Source organism: Enhydra lutris, unplaced genomic scaffold (genome assembly GCF_002288905.1).
Source record: "Enhydra lutris kenyoni isolate GAN:26980312 unplaced genomic scaffold, ASM228890v2 scaffoldscaffold47, whole genome shotgun sequence".
In the NCBI taxonomy this organism is placed as follows: Eukaryota; Metazoa; Chordata; class Mammalia; order Carnivora; family Mustelidae; genus Enhydra; species Enhydra lutris.
The window spans coordinates 9,668,279-9,688,741 of NW_019154131.1; the positions used below are offsets into that span (position 1 = coordinate 9,668,279).

Here is a 20,463-nt window from a genome sequence, read left to right on the forward strand (position 1 = left end):
CCTGCCTCTTTGTCTCTGTAATGCAGATTTTATAGAACCTTTTGTACGTACACCCTATGGGTTCTTGATGCAACCAGTAATTTTAAATAAATAAATCCTACCTCCAAGGAGGCTGCAGCTAAACCAACATAAGTGCTGTGTTTTCGTTAATTTTTTTTTTCTCAAGCACATGATTTGTCTTGATTTAATGCCTTTTTAATGCCCTCAAAAACTGAGGGGAAAATAAATTCGTTCAAAATTATTTTAAATTCTTTTTAATCCCCTCAATTTAGAGTCCAAGGGCTGAAGGACTTATAATCATGATTCCCCTTTAGATATAAATTTATAAATTGCACTTGCCTCTGTTAAGTGTTTCTTTTGTGGGGAAAATATTATATTAATTTTTACTGTTGCATGCAGAGATAACACTTTACCTACATAGAGGCATTTCTTCCATAGAGCCTTTGTGTTCAAACTGTTTTTTTTTCCTTTTTTCTTTTTTTCTTTTTTTTTCTTTTCTTTTTTTTTTTTTTTTTTTTTTAAGGTTTCAAACTGGGTTACACACTGGAAAAGGCTGGGTTAAGGGCCAAAATTGAATAAATCTGTACTGATAACTAAAGGCTACAGAGATTTTATATATATATTTTTTTAACTTTTAGAAATCAGAGTGCTTAGAAAATGGCTGGCTCATGGCTCCGTCACCCAGCACCTCTGATGCCGCCTCTTAGCCTTCGTTGGTGAGATAACCAGGAATAGTGATTCCATGCGTAAACAACAAGAATACTAAACCAATAAAACTAGCTTATCATGCAAATATTAAGGCATCTAGAAAGTCAGTTAAAATATATTGTCATAGAGACAGAACATCTATTTCCCAGCGTACTTCATGTAACAAAGGCTACGTTGCAGGGGCTGCGATCTACCATCAGCGAAATATCATCGACCCTTTTTTATGTCATTACAGTTTCAACCTTAAGGGAATTAGTGATTGTAAGTGCTGCAATTGCTGGTCTATATATCTTCTTTCTTCAGTTGCTTTCCTTTCTCCCTTTTTGTTTGTTTTGTTTTGTCCAGTCTTCCACTTTTCCTTTTTTTTTTTTTTTTTTAATTTCTTAAACTACTGTTGTATTTCATTTTCCCTCAGTTGCTCGTTTCTGCTTGAAGGAAAGGTTCTCCGATTATGTTCAAACCGTAATTTTGGACATTTGCCGGTAGGATGGGTGTCCTATTTGATACTTGGAAAGGAACCAAGCTAGCCCAGGTACCAGGACTGTTGACAGGAGAGAAACAGGAGGGAGGGAAGAGAAAAAGAAGAAACACAATGTTAACATCTACAACGATATTAGAAATATAAATCCCATAGGCATCAAATTACTACTATAACTTTTTTCCATATTACAGTTTCATATGAGATTAGCGTGCTACACTGTAAATATTATAGGTACATACTCTGCATGGTCTATTTCTTTCATGGAAGGGGAAGGCTAATGGTGAGGCAGGAGAAATTCAAGTCAGGCTTATACACAACTGTTGAACTCTGATTGAGTGTGTTCCTAAAATATCTGATCTACTTCGATGAAGGAGAAAAAAGAGAAGGAAAGAAAGAAAAGGAAAAAGAAAGCAGCAAATCCACAATGGTTTGCCCATCATTCTCTGATCTTGCTTTATTTTCAGTTCATAAGCAATTCAGCGATGAGATGGGTTTCAGTGTTTCACCTGCTTATCCATTGAATACAACTGTAAGCTGTCATGAAAGATTTTCCTTTTTCCTCATGATAAGAAAAAAAATAACATTTTTAAAGAAGGCCAGTACATAATATGTCATTTGAAATGCTGGCACCAGAGGCCTTGGGCACTCCCTGTCCCCGCCATAAGTTAGGAACTTCACCACATCTGAGCTGTTCTGTGTCTGGAGAGCTGGGGGATTGGAGGAGGGTTTGCTGGGAGGGGTCCTGGAGGGAGCAAGAGAGCCAAGTTCTTGTCCCCCTCCAACCAACTCCCCTTTCACCTATGTTGGATCTGGAGCTGTTTAAAGAAACTTGAGGAACAGTTCTCTCATTGCTACTGGCATAATCTCTCATTAAACAAGTTATCATCTGGAGGAAAATAATCTGAGATCTGCAGATCCCAAAACAACCCTACATACCATACATTTTGGGGGGATACCTAACCAGACCATTATTTGTTTCAGCACCCCACTCAGAATGAATATCAGCTAATAAATAGATGCATAAATCATCACGAACCAAGAAAACATCAAACAGATAATCTCACAGCCTATTTTATCACGGCCTGACTTGGAGACATCATTTCAATGTTTTAAATTTAACGTAATATCCTTTACTTTTGAAACCATGAGGTGAGATGGACACTATTACTGTAGATATCAAACTAGACAATCTCATTTTTTCATACATGAAGACCAAAGGTACAAAAAACCTTTATGGGATATTAATTTGAAGAACAATTTTGTAAAAAAAATAAATAAATAAATAAAAACAATAATAATAATAAAAAATAAAGCCTGGATTAAAGAAGAACCAGGCGTGTGTGTGTGTGTGTGTGTGTGTGTGTGTGTGTGTATTCTTTTACTCTGGTGATATCTCTACACAAAATGTGTCTTATTAGTGCATGTCTAAGTGCTTATTTCTGAGTTGATAATTCAACAGAAAAATTTCACGCTAGAGGGATTTTATGATTAGACTATGAGCTCTATGATAGCAAAGTCCATCTCTCTTTTTGCTCTCCATTTAATGTAACACTAGCACAGGGTGGATTTCACTAAATTTTTGGATATACAAACAAATCACTTAAGGGGTCTCAATCCCACCCAACTCTGTATTTTTAAAAAGTAGGGATCATCATCATCACGTATTTCCACAAACACGTTGTGATTTGTCCCCCTCTAAAAAGAAAATAGGCATCTCTGAGCTTAAAATTAGAAACGTTTGGTATTAACAAAAACTTAAGATTGAGGAATAATCAAATAAGAGTTGAACAAGAAATAATTCAAACTAAAAAGGGATATCCTCGTTATCTGTTTAAAAGTCATAATTGTCAAGAATTAGAATAGTTGTTACTGAAACCTTTTCCAAGATACTTAATTATTTTCACATATTTCTCTCTTCCCACACACATCTTTCCTTTGCATGACTGACTGGGAGAGAATGTTACATGATCCATCCTGAAAGCTATCTTCCCCTCAACCGTCCTTTCACTGTACTTTATTACCATGGGAGTGGTTTTTACTTCCTAGCATAGTCACCGGTAGCTGTGGTTATCTTACTGACTGAAAGGGAAGCCCCACAAAGACAACGACTGTCCTGTCAATCCCTGTAGAGTCTGGCTATAGCCAATGCTAATTACGTCTTAGCAAATAAAACAAATGACAAAAACAGATACCCATTATTTTTAACCTGAAATGGAAAGCATGTAGGAAAAATAAAAAGACTAGCTCAAGTTGATGATCCTTGACAGTAAAAGACGGTGTCAACTACAAGCAAATCACTTTGCAAAAGCGAGTCCCCAATTCAATGGGGTCTGGAAAGTCATGTATAGGTTGCACACTTTAGGAAAATAAAGTATATTTTAATGATTGAAAATAGATGTGACTCCTTAAATGGAGAAGTCTCTCTAACTGATGGCAAAAAAGACAGGAATTTGGGGTTTATTTTGCAGCAGCTTTCTTATGTGGTTCTAAAAAGAGACATGTATTATCCTTTGGAAAATGCTCAGTAAAAACAAATTGAGGCTAGTGACTACAGGACTCTTGGTGCAGAATATCTAACAAATTCAATTTAGATGTTTACTTAAACTTTTCAAACCTCCCATCCTACATCAGGACCATGTCAAAATTGCAGAGTGCAATATATTTGTCAATACTATTTATGAACCTTTGGGGGAAATAAATCTCAAACATTAACACTATGCAGACCTCATATATGAGTTTAACAAGTCTCTCATTGCCAATTTATAGGTTAGGTTCAGAACTGTAAGACACAGACATTTCTTAGAGCTTTTTGGTAGTCTCGTTGAAAAATAGCTGGTAAAACAAATTCAAAGATTATGATAACAATGTAAAAAAGAGTTTAATCAAACAAAATAACCTAGGTCATTTCATCTCAAAAAGAGAATTGCCTCAAATTGCATAGTTTTTCAGGTAACATGCTTTTTACATATCTAACTCCCTCTCTATATATCAATGCCTCTGATCACCAGTATGGGTAAAATAAACACACATATTCATATTTATCTCCGCATACAAAACTACTTATATGTAATGTGTTTAATAGTCTTAGTTCATAATGGAATAAGAATCATCCTTTGTCCAATCCAATAATCTGTGCCTCCATGTAAAAGGGATGTGCGAACATAACTGAAAGATCTCAAAATATTCAAGGTCAGGTTAAGCTATTTCAGCAACAAATCTTTAAGCATGCACAGACTTTGCTTTCATTCCATTCTCCATTGCCAAATCACCTTTTCTTTCGGCAAACAGAAGATAGGCATGACTAAAAGTAGAAACCACATCTTTAGAAAATATACATAGGCCATACCATTAAAAAAGGAAAAGAATATAAAGTACTTTAAAAAACCAGGCACAATAAAAGCAAAAAAGAGATTTTGACTATACCTTAACACAAACCAGAATTCACCCTAATGACTTCTACTCTGTGCATATAATGAGACATTTCCTTATATACAGAACAGATACAAGTTAAATCAAAATCCTAAAAAATAAAATGTCTGATATCATGGTTAATATTTTTACATTATTCTCACCAAATGTACAATGCGGATGCCCCAAAAAGGGAAGAAGCAAAGAAATTATTTTGACCTTAGGATGCATTTTGGAAGTGACGGCCCATTTTATCCTCACCAGACTATTTCTGAAGTATTCTGTTGCTTCTAGGCATCACTCAAGAGAAACAAATGCTATGACATGTCTTTGATGAGGAAACCCACCAAATCATGTCTTTTGAGGAACAGCTGAAGGGAGACAGGGAAGACACAACCATTGAACTGGAAAGAAATATAGACTTGTTCTGTATAGTTCAGATGGAAAGAATTAGCATAAAGGGGACACTTCCAGAAGAAAACCATGCTGAGGCCCTACTACGAGCAAGATACTATTCTGGGTGTTTTACATCTGCTATCTGACTTGATTTTCTCAATGGACTCTTGAAATTGCCATTATCCCCATTTCACAAATGAGAAAACTGAGAGGTTTAAACTTGCCCCAAGTGACCCGCCTAGACCTCAAATATGAACCAGTTCTGATTCCCATGGCCATTTCACTATATTATACTGCTTCCCTGGGAAGTCAGAGATTGACCCTAGATTAGAAAGAACTTTTGAACAGAGTTCCTGAAGGCGATATATGTTTCAGGAGACAGTGGATTTCCCATGCCCCACATAGCTGGATTGTAACCTAAATAATGGTGCGGGAGACTTGCTCACAGAATATGTAGTTGGTCTGGGTGACCAAGCAACTCGGAAAGTCAATATATATCCTCTGAAAACAAATCTAGTTGAAGTTGTATTAGAATGACCTTAGGGTGAGGATTACAGGGTAAAAAGGTACCCCCTTCTTCTTTTTAAAAATGGCCCACTATTTTTACTATAGTTCATATCCTTAGATAAACTGGATAAAGTAGTTGGTCATCGCACTTACAAGTAGTGAACAGACTCTGTATCAATCAGTGAAAGATGGAAAATTGCTCTGGGCAAGTCTACATTTGATGGATGTACTTTCTATATGGAAGACTATGTCTTCTAGGCCAGAAGGAATGAGCCCTCGGTTTTTACCTCAGTAACCACCCAAGACCCTCGGAGTGCCAAATAAATACATGTGGAACAATAAGTTGAGAAAGGAACCAAACAAAGTCAAACACTTCACTTCAATTATTTCTTGAAATAAGAGCTATTTGAGGAATGGCAAAATTCATTTACTATTATTGGTCGGCATTTACCGGATAATGGGTTGGGTCACTCATTTGTCAAGCATTCTGTAAACTGTGAAAGTATCCAGCACATTAACACTTTTTAGAGGAGTAATAATATTGCTCATTCAGATTTCACATACTGATTTAATCATAAGCCTACCATATTTACCTCAAAGATAGTAAGTACTCTTTCAAGAAGCTTAACAAAAATAGTATAGGAATGAAGCACAAAGAATTTTATGTATTCAGGAATACCTCAACTCTACTAGGAGCTACATTACTTATAGACAGCAATAAAAATAAGCAATGGCCCAGAAAGCATGAAAAATAAATAAAATAAAGACCTTAACTAAAAAGAAGGATTTACCTTTCATTCCTTTGCACCTGTTTTAAATATCCCCAAGAAAAAAAGTTTTTTACTTCCTTACCTACATACTTCTATATAGCTACATACTTTTGCTACAATAATTAACACGCAGGTACTAGTACCTTTCCCAAAATGCACAATAAACAATCTCCCCTACTAATAGCTAAAATCTACCTGGAAAAGCCAATCAAGGGCAGGTTGATTAAGTATTAATTAGGTCATGCTGTCTCGGATCATGTGTGTATGCATTTGGACTGGCTGCTTACTTTGACATAATGCAAATGCTATAGATAGTGTCTTGGGAAAACATGCTGGCTCAATTGAAGGAATATATGGGTGGTATTTAAGTATCTACATATTTAAGAATTATTACATGTTGGGAGCACCTGGTTGTCTTGGTGGGTAGTGTATGGGACTCCTGATGTTGGAGTCATTGAGTTCAAGCCCTACATGGAGCAAAGAGTTTACTTAAAAAAAAAAAAAAAAAAAGTTGTGAGAATTATTATATCTTATTATATGATACGAACATATTTAAGAATTAATGAATGTATTAGAACAAAAAATGGTAATAAATAAATATACCCGTTTCTAGTACTAATAATGGTGTGGATTATTTGCCAGGTACTGTTTTATGAATTTTCCATCCTCCTAGTGAATCTATGAGAAAAGTGCCGATTTTATTCTGATTTTACGGAGGAGGGAACTGGAGCCAGGAAGTTACGTGCCTTGCCCAAGTCATGTTGCTATTAAGTCGCAGAAGCCAGGATGTGAACTCTAGCAGTGTGGTTCTAGGATCTACATTTTTACCCGTTACACTTTACCTCTTCTCCCTCTTTTGTGAGCCACACTTTACTTTTACCACTGGACAAGAATTTGCATTATCCTTAAATTGTAGACGAGATTCTGTGAAGGAAGGTCCACATCATTGGGACACACTGAGACTCCCAGAGAAGTAAAAACTCTTGAGTCCAAATCTCAACACAGATAATGGTATCTCATTTATCCAATTCCAGATCCTTTTCAGCTGCATTCAATATTTGCCTTTGTTGATGTACGTACGGATGTGGCTGTATGTCCATCATTTGCTTATGGAGCTCCATGCAGATGGGGCTACACTACAAGTGAAGTATACAAAGGGCTCTACACAGGTTTTGGATTTCTGCGATGTATTGCCCCCATTTTTAAGGATCGTTTTTGCTATCTGAACGATCCTATTTGCATGCAAGATGATTTCTAATGATTATTACTATTTGTAATAATCTGTACCAGAAAGCTCCCTGGCCAGCTCTTACCTGAACTGCAAAGTACTCTTGTGGGCTCTTTGGGAAATACTGACTATCATGAACTGCAGGTGGCTCGTGGAATTACTCGAACCGCAAGCAACAGTACTTCGTAGTAATGAAAAAGAAATGTACTTGTTTCCTAACTAAGTAGGTAAATGGCCTTCTTTATTGCTACTCCTTGGGGACCCACGATTTTGGAAATAACATATCAAAACGGTAGGCCATCTAACCTCATTAATTTATATTCAATTGTTTCAGATGTGTTTTCGTTATTGGAGCATGCTGGCGTGGATGTTAACTTTACCATGCGTGGGTCTTAGCAGTTTCTAAGTAAAAATAATGGCTTCTGCCAGCGAAATATGTTATTTAGTGAAGAGCACGGAGCAAGCGGAGCCCTTATGTTTGGACACTGCAGCTGAAGATAAAATGTGCTCACTGCAGTTCCTGTACGCTCTAAGCAAAAAGCTCTTAAAAATCCCAGAAGATGCTTCCACAAGGCAACCTGTATACTTAAAAGTAATAAGAACGTATTTCCTTAAAATGTTTACTTTAGACGTAAGTAAAATACAAATTCCCCTAAATAGGCCAGGTTAAGTAGATTTTTAAAAAATTGTTTGATATTTTTGTTTTAGAACTGAAAATGAAAGATACAGAATTACTGCCAAGACAGCTAATTGTAAATAAATTATAGGACGCACAGGCATACATATGTAACGACTTATGTAGCTGTGGGAGGTTTCAGCCAATTAAAAAATACAGCATCATCAGGCTCGCAGTGGTTATCTGATCTCCTCCCACAGACTGTGCCACAGCAGAGAACCCTACACGTGGGTTTCCACCCTTTCTCTAGTCTGTATTCCTCTCTGTCCCTGGGTTCCTTTCAGTGCTATTGTTACAAGTGCTTCTGCTCCCCTTATTAACATATGTGAGTCTTCAACAGCAGATGAAATTCTCTACAAAAATAGTGCTCCCAAATAGTGGCTTTCAGTAGAGAAACTCACCTAAGGCATACTAAATTAAAAAGAAATGTTAAGTTTTATACAAAAGCAAAAAGCGACTCTTTCCCAAATGATTTTCATTTTAAAGCCCAAATCAGCGTTCATTGTACAATTTCACCTCTAAATAACAGAACTTACTTGTGTCAGAATTCCGAATCATAAAATCACAAGTGATTAGGGAACTGAACACATTTTTGAAGCATGCCTGCTAATATATGTGCAGAAAGAATCACATGTGCAAAAGAAAAAAAAAAAAACCCTTCATGTAAAACAAGAATTAACAAAGGGGAGAATAATTGTAACTTTCGACAGTTGGCGAGTATTCAAAATTCGTGTTCTTCAATTTCTTGAACTCAGACAGGCTTTTCTGCCTTTTCTTTTTTCTTCACGTTTGTGAGTACCTGTACTCATTCCTATGCTTTGTTATCTAAGTAAATGCGGCTAGAAATTCACGACCTACCTACTCACAGCACTGCCCAACAGGAAAATCAAAAAGGTCAGTTAATAAAAGGGGCGTTGGCTGGTGAGGGCGCGGACTCCTCGTGGACGTAATACATATGTAAATACGGCGCTTTACGTAAAACATCTTCAGATAAAGTAGGTGTTAAATGGGCTTCTTTCATTGCAAAGGGTTAATCAGCAAGGTTTACGTTTGGGAATTCTCTGAATCGCGCTCCTCCCTCTCCCGTAGTGCAGCCAAAAATCATCTGACAGGAAACATAAGATTAAGTTTGTCCTACCTAAGCGAACAAAGAGTGCTCTGAACAGGCCACCGGTTTACTGCAGAGCGGGAACTTTTCTAATCCTGCTGGAATCTGCAGTGCTGCTCAGAAAATATCACGGAAAACGCTGTTTTCTTTCCTCTAACATCTTGTCTCTGGATCATCTCATTTTGGTCACACTGCAGATCCTGCTGCTTCTCCCATAAAGGTTAACTTAAAGCTCCAAACATAATCATGTGGAAAATGGACATTATTGATTCCTATGGTCCATTGTTCCCCGATCCTAAGTCCCTGAAGTTCAAGTTCAATCTGGAATTACATCATGTCTGGTTTCTCCTGGTTACCAGACGGCTTGAGACGTGACCACAGCTACAGAAAAAACAAACAGCCTTCTTCACGCTTCGGCTCCCCTATCGATTCAAACGTAAACTTTTTTCTTTCTCTCAAGTATGCTTCAAGTATGGAGCATGGTTAATTTAGAGATTAAGTTCCAAATTAGATTATCTAATGGCATCTTAATGGATTGCTGACCCATTTCCTGTGGGATGGCAGCAGGCAAGTCTGGCTGGAATACAATTAATTTCTTAGGAAGTGTTCTGAAGAGTTTCCTAGATAAAAAGGAAATGTTGTGTTGTGCAAATCTTGCTTTACAAATGGAGAAAGTTAGGCAAAACTGCAGCAAATCCCAACGCATTTTCAACAGCCAGATCGCTGATACTGTGTGTCTGTGAACACCCTATCAAGACTGTTCTCAGGAACGGTACCCCTGATTATTTCATAACAGGTGCAAGTAATTTTTCATGAGAAGGGAGCTCTTCTTGTAGAAAGAAGATTCAAATGCAAAAACAACACTGGTCAGTATCCCCACTGACCAAACAACGGACATGCGCGTTTTTGGCTCTTGCGATTCTCCGATTCTCCTCTTCAGCCCAAGATGCTTTCCATTCATCTACCTTATCAGCATTTCTATCATATAGTCCCAGGGTGGTGCTAGGGGCCCAGAGTGGTGTGTAAAAAGTTGAACGTTTTGAGCACACTTTAGAGCTGACAGCTGAAAAGGAAATTCAGCACTCTGAAAATAAAGCTCCCCCCAGGAACTCCAGGAACAACCCAGCTGTTGTGCTGTAGTTATGTGTCAAGATAACAAACGGAAAGCAGGAAATGCTAACCTCGTGAATTTGCAGGGATGGTCTAAGTGTAATGTTGAAATAAGAGTTAACTCTTAAGACTACCTAGGGGCAGGATGCATACCGTCCGCATCCTGTACGGGCCCTCTGTCGAAGTATGTGTGAAGACACGCGTGTACATATATGCACACGTGCACATGTATGCCTGGGGATGCACACACGCGTGCATCTACGTCACATACGCACACACACACACGTGTTGACCTACAAACATGGTTTGCGACCCAATACTGAAGATTGTTTTTGTTTAAATCTTCATTCTTCTGTCACTGAGGACATGCATCTTACAAAGAACAGTTTAGGGACAAAGCCGCAGAGATGGCAAATGGTCGAGGCCAGGGTTATGGAAACAAGGTTCTACGTGGGAAAGGAATGCTCTTACTCCTTCCTTTCTGCCTTCCTGCTCCTGACCAACCAGATCCCAATAATCTTTACTGGCTGCTAAATTTCTCCTGGGAAATCAAGCGACTCTCTAGAATTGCAGTAATAAACGACAATTTCTTACAAAAACATGTGTAAAGTCACTATAGAATGAAGTCTTCAACTCAGAGAAAGGAACTGCTAACAAGTGTAACGTAGAAATTACCTGATAAAAGTCTCTTTGGTGCCATTCAATTATGGCATCAGCAGAGACACAGAAATCCTTCCAATTGTTTCAGTGAAATCTTCATTTATTCATTATTTCAGAGGCTGAGCAAATGGTTTGTGTAAACACATCCTTCAGTAACACGCGCATGTTTATTTTAGCCATCTGAAGGCTTCTTCTATGTTTATATAAGCCATCAGACACATACAGCCACTCACTTGTGGCTTTGCTTCTCTTGAAAGGGGTGAAGGCAGAGAAGAGGGAACCAAACCATAAAGCCAGTTTCTCTTTTGCATAAAGCACTCCCTCCAGTGTTTTAAAATAACTTATGTTTATATTATTCTTGGATTGTCCTTCGGCTTGCTTTTTCATTCAATTATATTGCTCTTTCATACTCGATAGTGCAAGCCATGTTCAGGCTATAGTTTCGAAAAAATGAAAGCCAGTTAGGGAGTTCACTGCTATGCTTGTTTGTACCCACATAACTCACATATGCCACAGTGTCATTTGTCCCCATTGGAGGACAAAGTACAGACACAGCAGTACCCTTATGAACGGCATCAGCAAATCATCACCTATTATCCTCCGGAGAGCAAAGCCCCTCCTGACTCAAAAAATGAGCCCTTCCCTAAAGCACTGCACTCTGGGATAACTGCAGGAACCCTAGGGTTAGACAGAAAAATTCACATTTTCGAGATGCAAGCAAACACACACACACACACACACAGCTCAGAAAATTCTAAGGTCAAAACAACAAAACACCTTCAGGGTTGCAACCTAGTAAGTCTGTGAAAACTTTCTGATGGAGTCCGTCAGCCTCAGATCCTAAGGGATTGTTTCTACGCTGGAGTGGGGGTGGGGCAGGGAGGGAGGAGGATGGAGGAAATCTTCCAGCTTTGATTACAGTGGCCCGGCTCTCTGGGCTCTGCCATTTTCAGTCCTGCACAAGGTGCAGCCTGTGACTTGGAAACACGTCTACAGAAGAATCGGCTTAAAGCAGAAAGGGAGGCCACCACGGACAAGGGATTGTACTAAGAAAAGTAATGGCAACAAACAACAATCAAAACTAAAATAAAACAAAGCCAAAACACACAGCAAAACCCAAACACCTTCTTTGCTTTGCCCTTTTCCACTAGGAAGTCTCCAGGGATTGTCTTTTGTTGAAAACAAAAAGCAACCGCCACCACAAAAATAGCCTGATAGTTTCTTTATTCCATTGTGACAAAGGCAGATTATTTAATTCTCTGGTTGAATGGCTCTACATTTCTCAGATATTTTTGATTTAATCAGATAATTTTAAAGTTGTAGCAGTTCCCTGATGATTTTAGATGTCTGTTGTCTGCCTTAAAAGTAGTAGTAGTATTGGGGTGCCTGGGTGGCTCAGTGGGTTAAGCCTCTGCCTTCAGCTCAGGTCATGATCTCAGAGTCCTGGGATGGAGCCCCACATTGGGCTCTCTGCTCAGCAGGAAGCCTGCTTCCCCCTCTCTGTCTGTCTGCCTCTCTGCCTACTTGCGATTTCTCTGTCAAATAAATAAATAAAATCTTAAAAAAAATTTGGAGTATTGCAGAAGTTTATGATTTCCTTTTTCAATATCTTTTCTAGGAAAAAAAACCCACACATGACGTTTCATAAAAAAGCACAGAGCACAGACCATGAATATGTTATGAATATATGTTGTGCCACAGACAAGGGCCTATCTGTACTATCAGATATGGACTCAACTTTTGCCCATTAAAAAAACAACAACAAAAAAACACTACAACAAAGCAAAGCAAATTGCTGTCTTGTTTGAACATATTTATTGTAAACTGCAGGATATTTAGGTTTTCAGAACTGTGAGCACCTACATCAGTCACCCAACATTTGGGACAGCCTACCCCAGATTTAATAAATACCTGTTGAATGCATGACTGTGATGGCCGCCATTATCGATGATGTGCCTTCCGAATCACGATAAAAAAGGAACAAACCAAAAGCTACGTTTTTAAAGCTTTCTGAAATATTAAATCCATCCTATGTATCTTTATCAGCTAATCAAAAAAGTGAATCTTTGGGAGGGGAAGAAAGGAAATCTTAAAATGAGTTGTGAATTTCTTTCCAACTCTTTCTAACCTGAAGCTGATTACCACTCCAATTTTTTCAACCAGAGGAGATTCTGTACCATGAACAATGCTCTCTCCTAATGGGCGCCTGGGTGGCTCAGTGGGTTAAAGCCTCTGCCTTCGGCTCAGGTCATGATCTCAGGGTCCTGGGATCGAGCCCTGCATCGGGCTCTCTGCTCCGCGGGGAGCCAGCTTCCTTCTCTCTCTGCCTGCCTCTCTGCCTACTTGTGATTTCTCTCTGTCAAATAAATAAAATCTTTAAAAAAAAAAAAAAAAAAAAGAACTGGGATTAGTCATCATACCAATTCATCCCAATCCATGAGTTCTGTGGGGATTCACTGTCCGCTCTCCTTTCGCCTTCCAGGGATATCAACTTTTGATTCAAAAAATGACTAGGAATTGGGTGTAGTTTTATTTCAAATCACAATAAATTATATCTTTAGTTGGCTTTCATGTTCTTTATAGAGGTACTAACCCACATTAGAGAAGTAAATGTCAATCGATAATCCACATATTTAGAAGTTCACACAGCTATAGCCACATTTAAAAACATGAACAGAGGGGTGCCTGGGTAGCTCAGTGGGTTGGGCCCCTGCCTTTAGCTCAGGTCATGATCTCGGGGTCCTGGGATCGAGCCCCACATCGGGCTCTCTGCTCAGCGGGGAGCCTGCTTCTCCCTCTCTCTCTGCCTGTCTCTTTGCCCACTTGTGATCTCTCTGTCAAATAAATATATAAAATCTTTAAAAAACAAAACAAAACAAAACAAAAACATGAGTAGATGTCTCTGATTTAACAATTCTTATAAATACGGTAAGGCCTGTACACAGACACAGTCCATTCTGCTGATTGACAGAGAGAACATAGACTATAAGGAAGTTATTTAATAAAATTAAATCCAAACATGGTGTTCTCAAATCCAATTAAGTTAACTTAAAAATAATTAAGACCACTGGACCACAGTTTCATTGGATTTAATTCATATTCTTACTAAAACTATTTTTAAAAGATGGTTTCCTTGTGCTTATTTTCTTTTTTATAAGCATATATTGTATTTTTTTTTCCCAAGTGGAGGAATTATATAAACTTCTTGGGGAAAAAAATTAAAATATATCAAAATGTATACATTGTAAAGTGGATGTTATACCAATCTTTAAAAAGAGGAAAAGTCATATCATATTCATTTTAGGAAATGTATTAATAAAAACTCATGAAGTTTTTAAAATGGACTCTAAATAATTTTCGTGGTTTTCACCTGAGTAAAAGTGGACATTTTGTTAACTGAATTCTTTTTAACTCTACTCTTCAATAGTCTCTATCAAGTAAAATGGAGATGGGCAGCACGATTACAACTGATAGTGGAGTATGTAATTTTAAGACAGGCATTATAATTATAACAGGGTTGGAAAATTATGTTGGCTCTACTTTGGGTGAACTCCTTATGGGATTACCTCACTCTTTTCTATAAATTTTTATCTTTTATTACATATGATTATGCCATGAATTTTAATTATTTGATTTGTCCATTTGACACAATTTGTTCTTTATTAAAATAATACATAAGAAGTAGACTTAGCACTACTTACTTTCCAAAACCAATACATGAGACAATATCAAAACTAGTTTTGAAATGAAGTTTCAGCATAATTTTCTCAGCCAACCAAATAAATTCAGTTCTCAATGATTCATATCAATGATCAGAGTTTAAAACTTTATTTCAATCAAATTCCTTCTTTAACTATTGATTTCAACAATCTTCCGACCCCCAAATCAATGAGTGGATTGATAACAGTTAACTTGACTAACTGGAAAGTTTTGTCCTAGCTTTTCCCTTCTGACAGGGGAATAAATGAATAGTAAAATGGTTCAAAGTAAGCAGGATAGGAAAGAGCTGAAAAGAGAAGAATCTATAATGCAAAAAACCAATGCTTTATTAAACCTCAAACAGCTGAAAAATCTTCCGTGGAACTACGATTTCACTTTTCAGGTCCTGAGATCTAAGTGTCCAATCTCCTCCCCACCCCCTCCCCCGATTTATAAACTGTTGAAAACATTTGACACCACTTAGAAATTCCAATGATCAATTAGCATAGGCTACAGTCCCAAATTAATCTGAAGATTCATTTACATAAGAAAGAAAGCAGGAGGGGAGGGAAAGAAGGATGGTAAAGCCAAAACAACTAAATTTTTAACATATATTTTCCGTCAAGCTAGTTAAAAAACAAACACTATAGCTCATGTAATTTTTAGGTGTAAGTGTAGGGTTGGAAATAATTAAAATGTTACCTTTGCCAAGTAATTCCCAATGTATCCTCACTGGTACTGGGGTATAAATGCCTGCCGTTTTGATTCATGGTCCAGTCACAAATCCTCAGCTGTCAATTGAAACCTAGCAGTCAGATATGGATCGAGCAGTACTACAGTTTTTAGTATTTAAATGAACACATGCAAACTAGTATTGTACATGGCATTAACCTTACTTTCCCAAGAGGCAACTTAAAGAAAAAAAAAAAAAAAAAGCAAAAGAAAACCTTACTCTGCAAAGCAAAACTTCCCAGACTCTTTGTTTTTTTTAGAAAAAGCTACTGCAATATGCTTCTCTATTAATTAAAGCATACGAGAGAAACGAGTGCTTAGAACATCACAATTAGCCATTATTAGAGTACAAATTGAGCTGAAACAAAAGCAAACGTTAATATTCAATAGAGAGATATATTTTAGGAAGAAAATTAAAAAAGCTTTTTTTTTTTAATGCAGCATACCAAATCATCTGCACTGAGCAAAATAATCAATAACTTCAAGCATGCAGTTTGCAAAACACAGGAGACATGCAGTTCAGAAGAGTAAAAGCCCACCTCTAAGTTCTCCCTAGCTCCTGCTTAGAAGCATCAAGGCACTCTCTGTTTTAGATGTTTCCTAATTTTATTTTAGCCAAAGTGGCACTGTTTAGGAAGAGTTGATAAGAACTTCTACTTTCATTTTTAAACTCAGAGTAATGGCATTTAAAATACTTTACCCCATCGGAATAGAGCGAGGAATGCTCTGAGTACAAGCCGAAACAAATTCTTCCCAGATCTTGGAATCATCAGCTCTGCCCTTCGGAAGAGGGTTCCAGTAACCCTACCCAGCTCTGCTTGGTTCACAGCTGCCCTACAGTGCTAGCAGATTTATTGAAAAGATATGTTGCTTATTTTTATGCTTAAGAAAGTAAACTTATCTGGCTCAGAGGGCTGGGCAGGGGTGGAGGGGGGGGGATGCCCACAAGAAGATGATGGTTTTTAATCGTTAGATAGCCATGTTGTAAATTAGCTGCGTCTCACATTGAAAAGATGACTTACAGCAATCCGCTGAACCCTGTTTGCTGCTTTTCAGTGAGGATTTCTACAAGATGATGATTGCAGCCAAAGTGCCTTTAAACTGATGGTAAATTATTGTAATCCTTTCTGATAATGTTAAGGCTAAAAAAAAATTGGCTATTAAGAACCTTTACGTTTCCTGTTAAACCAATGGGTTTCTACACATTCTAAGTAATAGTGACTCTGGCGTTTTGGAATAATCGTTTTGCGTACTTTTCTACAGATCTATGAGTCTCCAAAAATACCATCTTAAAATTTCCAAAAGATGTGTTTTCATTATATTGATATTTTAGTTGAAAGTAATTTTATAAAGAACTGAAAAAATTTCTTTAAGGTAGGTTGGTAGATAGGTAGGTAGGTAGGCAGATGGATAGGTAGATAGATAGATTGATAGATAGATAGATTGAGAGATGGCCAGATAGATTGATAGATACATAGATTCTTCTCAGAACATATTCATAAAGAAGCCATAAACCAGTAAAAAAATTAAATTGGAACGAAAAATATTCTTAAAATGGACCATCAACCTTGCATGATGGAGAAAATGTGTATTTGCTTAGTTTTAAAGTCAAACAGATCACAAACTTTATGATGAGATTTCTATCAAGTTCTCCAATTACTTGCATTACTCTAATCAGTAATGCAATGTGATGGGACAGTCTGAACATGGCTTTTTTTTTTTTTTAATCCCAACAGTAAGCCGATTGTCTATTTCAAAATATGTTTTTTAAAAGCAGTACTATGAAAATAATCTAAAAACAGTTAAAAAAAAAAAACACCGAAAAACTTGAGCTTGTGTAAAGATGACCTTAGGGACCACTTATTGATTCTGCTCTCGTCAATGAAAATCCTAGTTTTCGCTCAATTAAACATTCTCCAGAATGGAAGTGTCTCTTCAGGCACAGCTCATGATAGTTCTGCTAACTTCAGGTTAGCTTCTGTGGGGCCTTCAGCTTAGACTGGAGAGACGTCCGGACAAAGATGCTGTCACAAAGTCACGGGAGCCTAAATGTGACTCGCTGATTAGCGGACTTGTCTCACAAATAATTACAGAACACTGTGTCTCCTTGGAAGGAAGCATTTGTAAACTGCTTAGTTTTTTTGTTGTTCACATGTTGTTCATGTTTCGTTTATTTGTTGGTTTACCCTCCAAAGATGTCAGGTGGGCTATCTTTGGCCACATATGTAAGATTTAAAACGAATATATTTTTGGACTTTTCTTTCCCAAGAGTAGTCCCAAAGGGGTTAAACCTGACTACAGCTATTCACTTTCATCCACACTTAAGATAAATTCAATTGGAATATTTTCTTCCAAACAGAAAATATGATAAGATACATACAAAACGATCACAGAATGCAGTAGCTAGCAATAATTTAGATGCCAAAGAAATGGACAAGATATTCATCTGTATTGGATTAATTTCCTCTCTGTTACTAAAAATGAAAAATAAAAAGTATATTTACTTAGCTACTTAGATTGTGAGGTAACATTTATCAACATTTCCAAAAATTTCTGAGAAGACAGGTGTGTACATGCTTATATGTTGTGAATGACTTAAGCCAAGTCACTTAAGCAAGAGACTCTACAGGTTTTTTGGTCTTACTTTATTAAGTTTCTTTTGCATTAAGCATCTTTGAATTAATAAACTTCCTGATGAAGAGAAATTTTAAAGGTGATGGTGTGGTGGGGGAAACAAATAATTAAAATAGAAATCACCCCTTCCACTAAAGATTTCCATGACATTATTCCTAATAAGATCAATTACGAAGACAGTTTGACAAATTTTGACTAGATTCTAGGTGATGAAAGGTGAATCCTATGTGTATTAAAGCTTCTTTGGGGGCCATGTTAAATGTTCTTAGTATTACTATAAGTCAGTATCCCCCCCAAAAATCTTTTTACATTATGCTCTAAATAAATTTAAAATAATAGGTGATAATTGTTATTTGAGGTTGGTATGGTGATTCCTTGCTTTCTGTCCTGCGAGAGAGTCAGTGTTACATACTTTAGCTATCAATTTCTTTTTAGTTTAAAATTTAAAACTTTAATTTTAAGTGGTACCTAAGCTTCAATAACACTGTAATGGCTTTTCCAAGTATTTTCCCTCAAGAATTAGGAAAGGACTTGCTTTCTCCAATGTAATCAAGCTTAAAACACTAGGTACTGATGAGTTTAGAAATTCAGTCTGTTAAAGTTGTCTGTTTGTATGGAGATGGACAGCAATTCTTATTTTTATAACAATATAGAGTCTGACAGACCTCAGCATATCCATATCTTTATAGAAATGCACACTCACATAAATAATTTTAATTCTTTAGTTTATATGCATCTACCAATATGAAATTAGACTACCTAGAAAATTAAGGTAAAATTTATACTAAAACAATTATACTTGGAATTCCAAAAGCAAGCAGAAGGTGAAGTACAGAAGTAAGATTCTCTTCCAAAAAAGCTATGAGTAAAGGGTTAGGGTGGAAACAGTGGAAACGGCTAAGAAAGAAGTGAAGGTAAAGTTTTCACTGTGGATGTTCTTAGGATGGAGTTCTATAAAGTCTCTGGAATGGGAACATTGTTCCTTGCCTACTGGGTCCAACCAGTTTGCCTCAACAATCTACACAGGAAAAAAAAAAATCCACATAAGGGAAAAACACCTGAGATTTGGGTCTTAGCCTTACCTACACTCCACTCACATAGGTAGGTAGCTGACAGCCATAAAGGATCAATATTGCTTGTGATTTCTGAGTTAAGATTTTGTTTATTCAAATGACGGCCCTCCATTGTTATTAACAGGGGCTTTTGTTAAATGCTTAGCAATTAGCTTTGGGAACAAAGGAAAGAAGGTAAGCAAAATGTTCTATTTTGCTAGACTCAGCAAACAGGCCAATGTACTAACAGTCCCTCATGATGACAACAGCTCTCAGTTGAACCAATAAACCATTAAACTGTAAACAGAATAATCAACACAGGCAAATTTACCTTCTCATTTTTTTTTTTTTTTAAAGTTTACAGTGACACTCAAGGGAATAACTTGAAAAGTGTGTTTTTGTGTTCTCTCAGGTTTTTTCCATTTCTCTGGATAACCTCAGGGAAACAGATTTTTGAGGGGGAGAGGTGCTTTTGAGGGGGTGCTTTAAAAGATCAACACGCCAATATCCAAACTCTCCTCTAACTCTTAGGTTAGTGGAATTTTATTTTATTGCGATTATTAGTTATTCACCATGGAGCAAATAAAATGGCCTCTGAATGAATAAGATGTAGCCGACTGAACAAGCAAAATGTTCAGAATGAAACTGTTATATGTAAGACATATAACATATTTAAAAAAAAAAAAAAGATATTCAAAATCATCCTGGGACCTTAAGTTCTAATGTTAGTTTCTGAAACTCATGCTTCTTGATATTTAATTGAATTAGTACAGTAGAATTACTTTAAATGGGTATGCATAGCCCATGAACAAAGTAAACATAGCTGACCATGAGTTATTAAGTATCAGAAAATGAAAGGTTTTTTTAGATGGAGACTACTTTAACTTGTAAAATTTAAAGTTTCAAGGGAACTCAGAGATTGCGTAATTCAACCTCTACATTTTCCTTTCCAAGATAAAGATATAGGAGAGCAAAGTTTATGGACTTGTCCAAGGTCAGACATGCCCTGTTTGTGTCAACATTGAAACCACACTTGCAAACTCCTAATCCCTGGTTCTCACCCAAGACACTAGATTGCCTATCACTGTTCTTTTCCTACCTTGTCCTTCATATGCAGCCCAAGAATATTTAAGGCTAAAATGGCTGTAATTATAACCTTCAGAATTTCCTCTACTTCCCTGATTCAACTTAGATCTTTTAAAGTAAATATTTTCAGCGAAGAAGATAATTTTTCCCTTGTGATTTTGTCGATTGAATTTAAGGTTACAGCAAACATAACTTTATTTTTACAGTA

The 20,463-nt window shown here is 37.0% G+C and overlaps 1 protein-coding gene across 3 annotated transcripts in view; it reads right to left on the minus strand.

Moving 5' to 3' along the window:
- Nucleotides 1-505: 505 nt before the first annotated feature.
- LOC111156574 (nuclear factor I B) overlaps nucleotides 506-20,463 on the minus strand; it is a 304,583-nt gene continuing 284,625 nt past the window's right edge. For all 3 annotated transcript variants that reach the window (XM_022517559.1, XM_022517561.1, XM_022517560.1), the window contains exons 11-12: nucleotides 15,454-15,542; nucleotides 506-1,249 (exon numbers count right to left, since the gene is read on the minus strand). In XM_022517559.1, coding sequence (XP_022373267.1) covers nucleotides 1,120-1,249; nucleotides 15,454-15,542 — 219 coding nt within the window. In that variant the 3' untranslated portion in view covers nucleotides 506-1,119. The remainder of the gene's footprint in view (nucleotides 1,250-15,453; nucleotides 15,543-20,463) is intronic.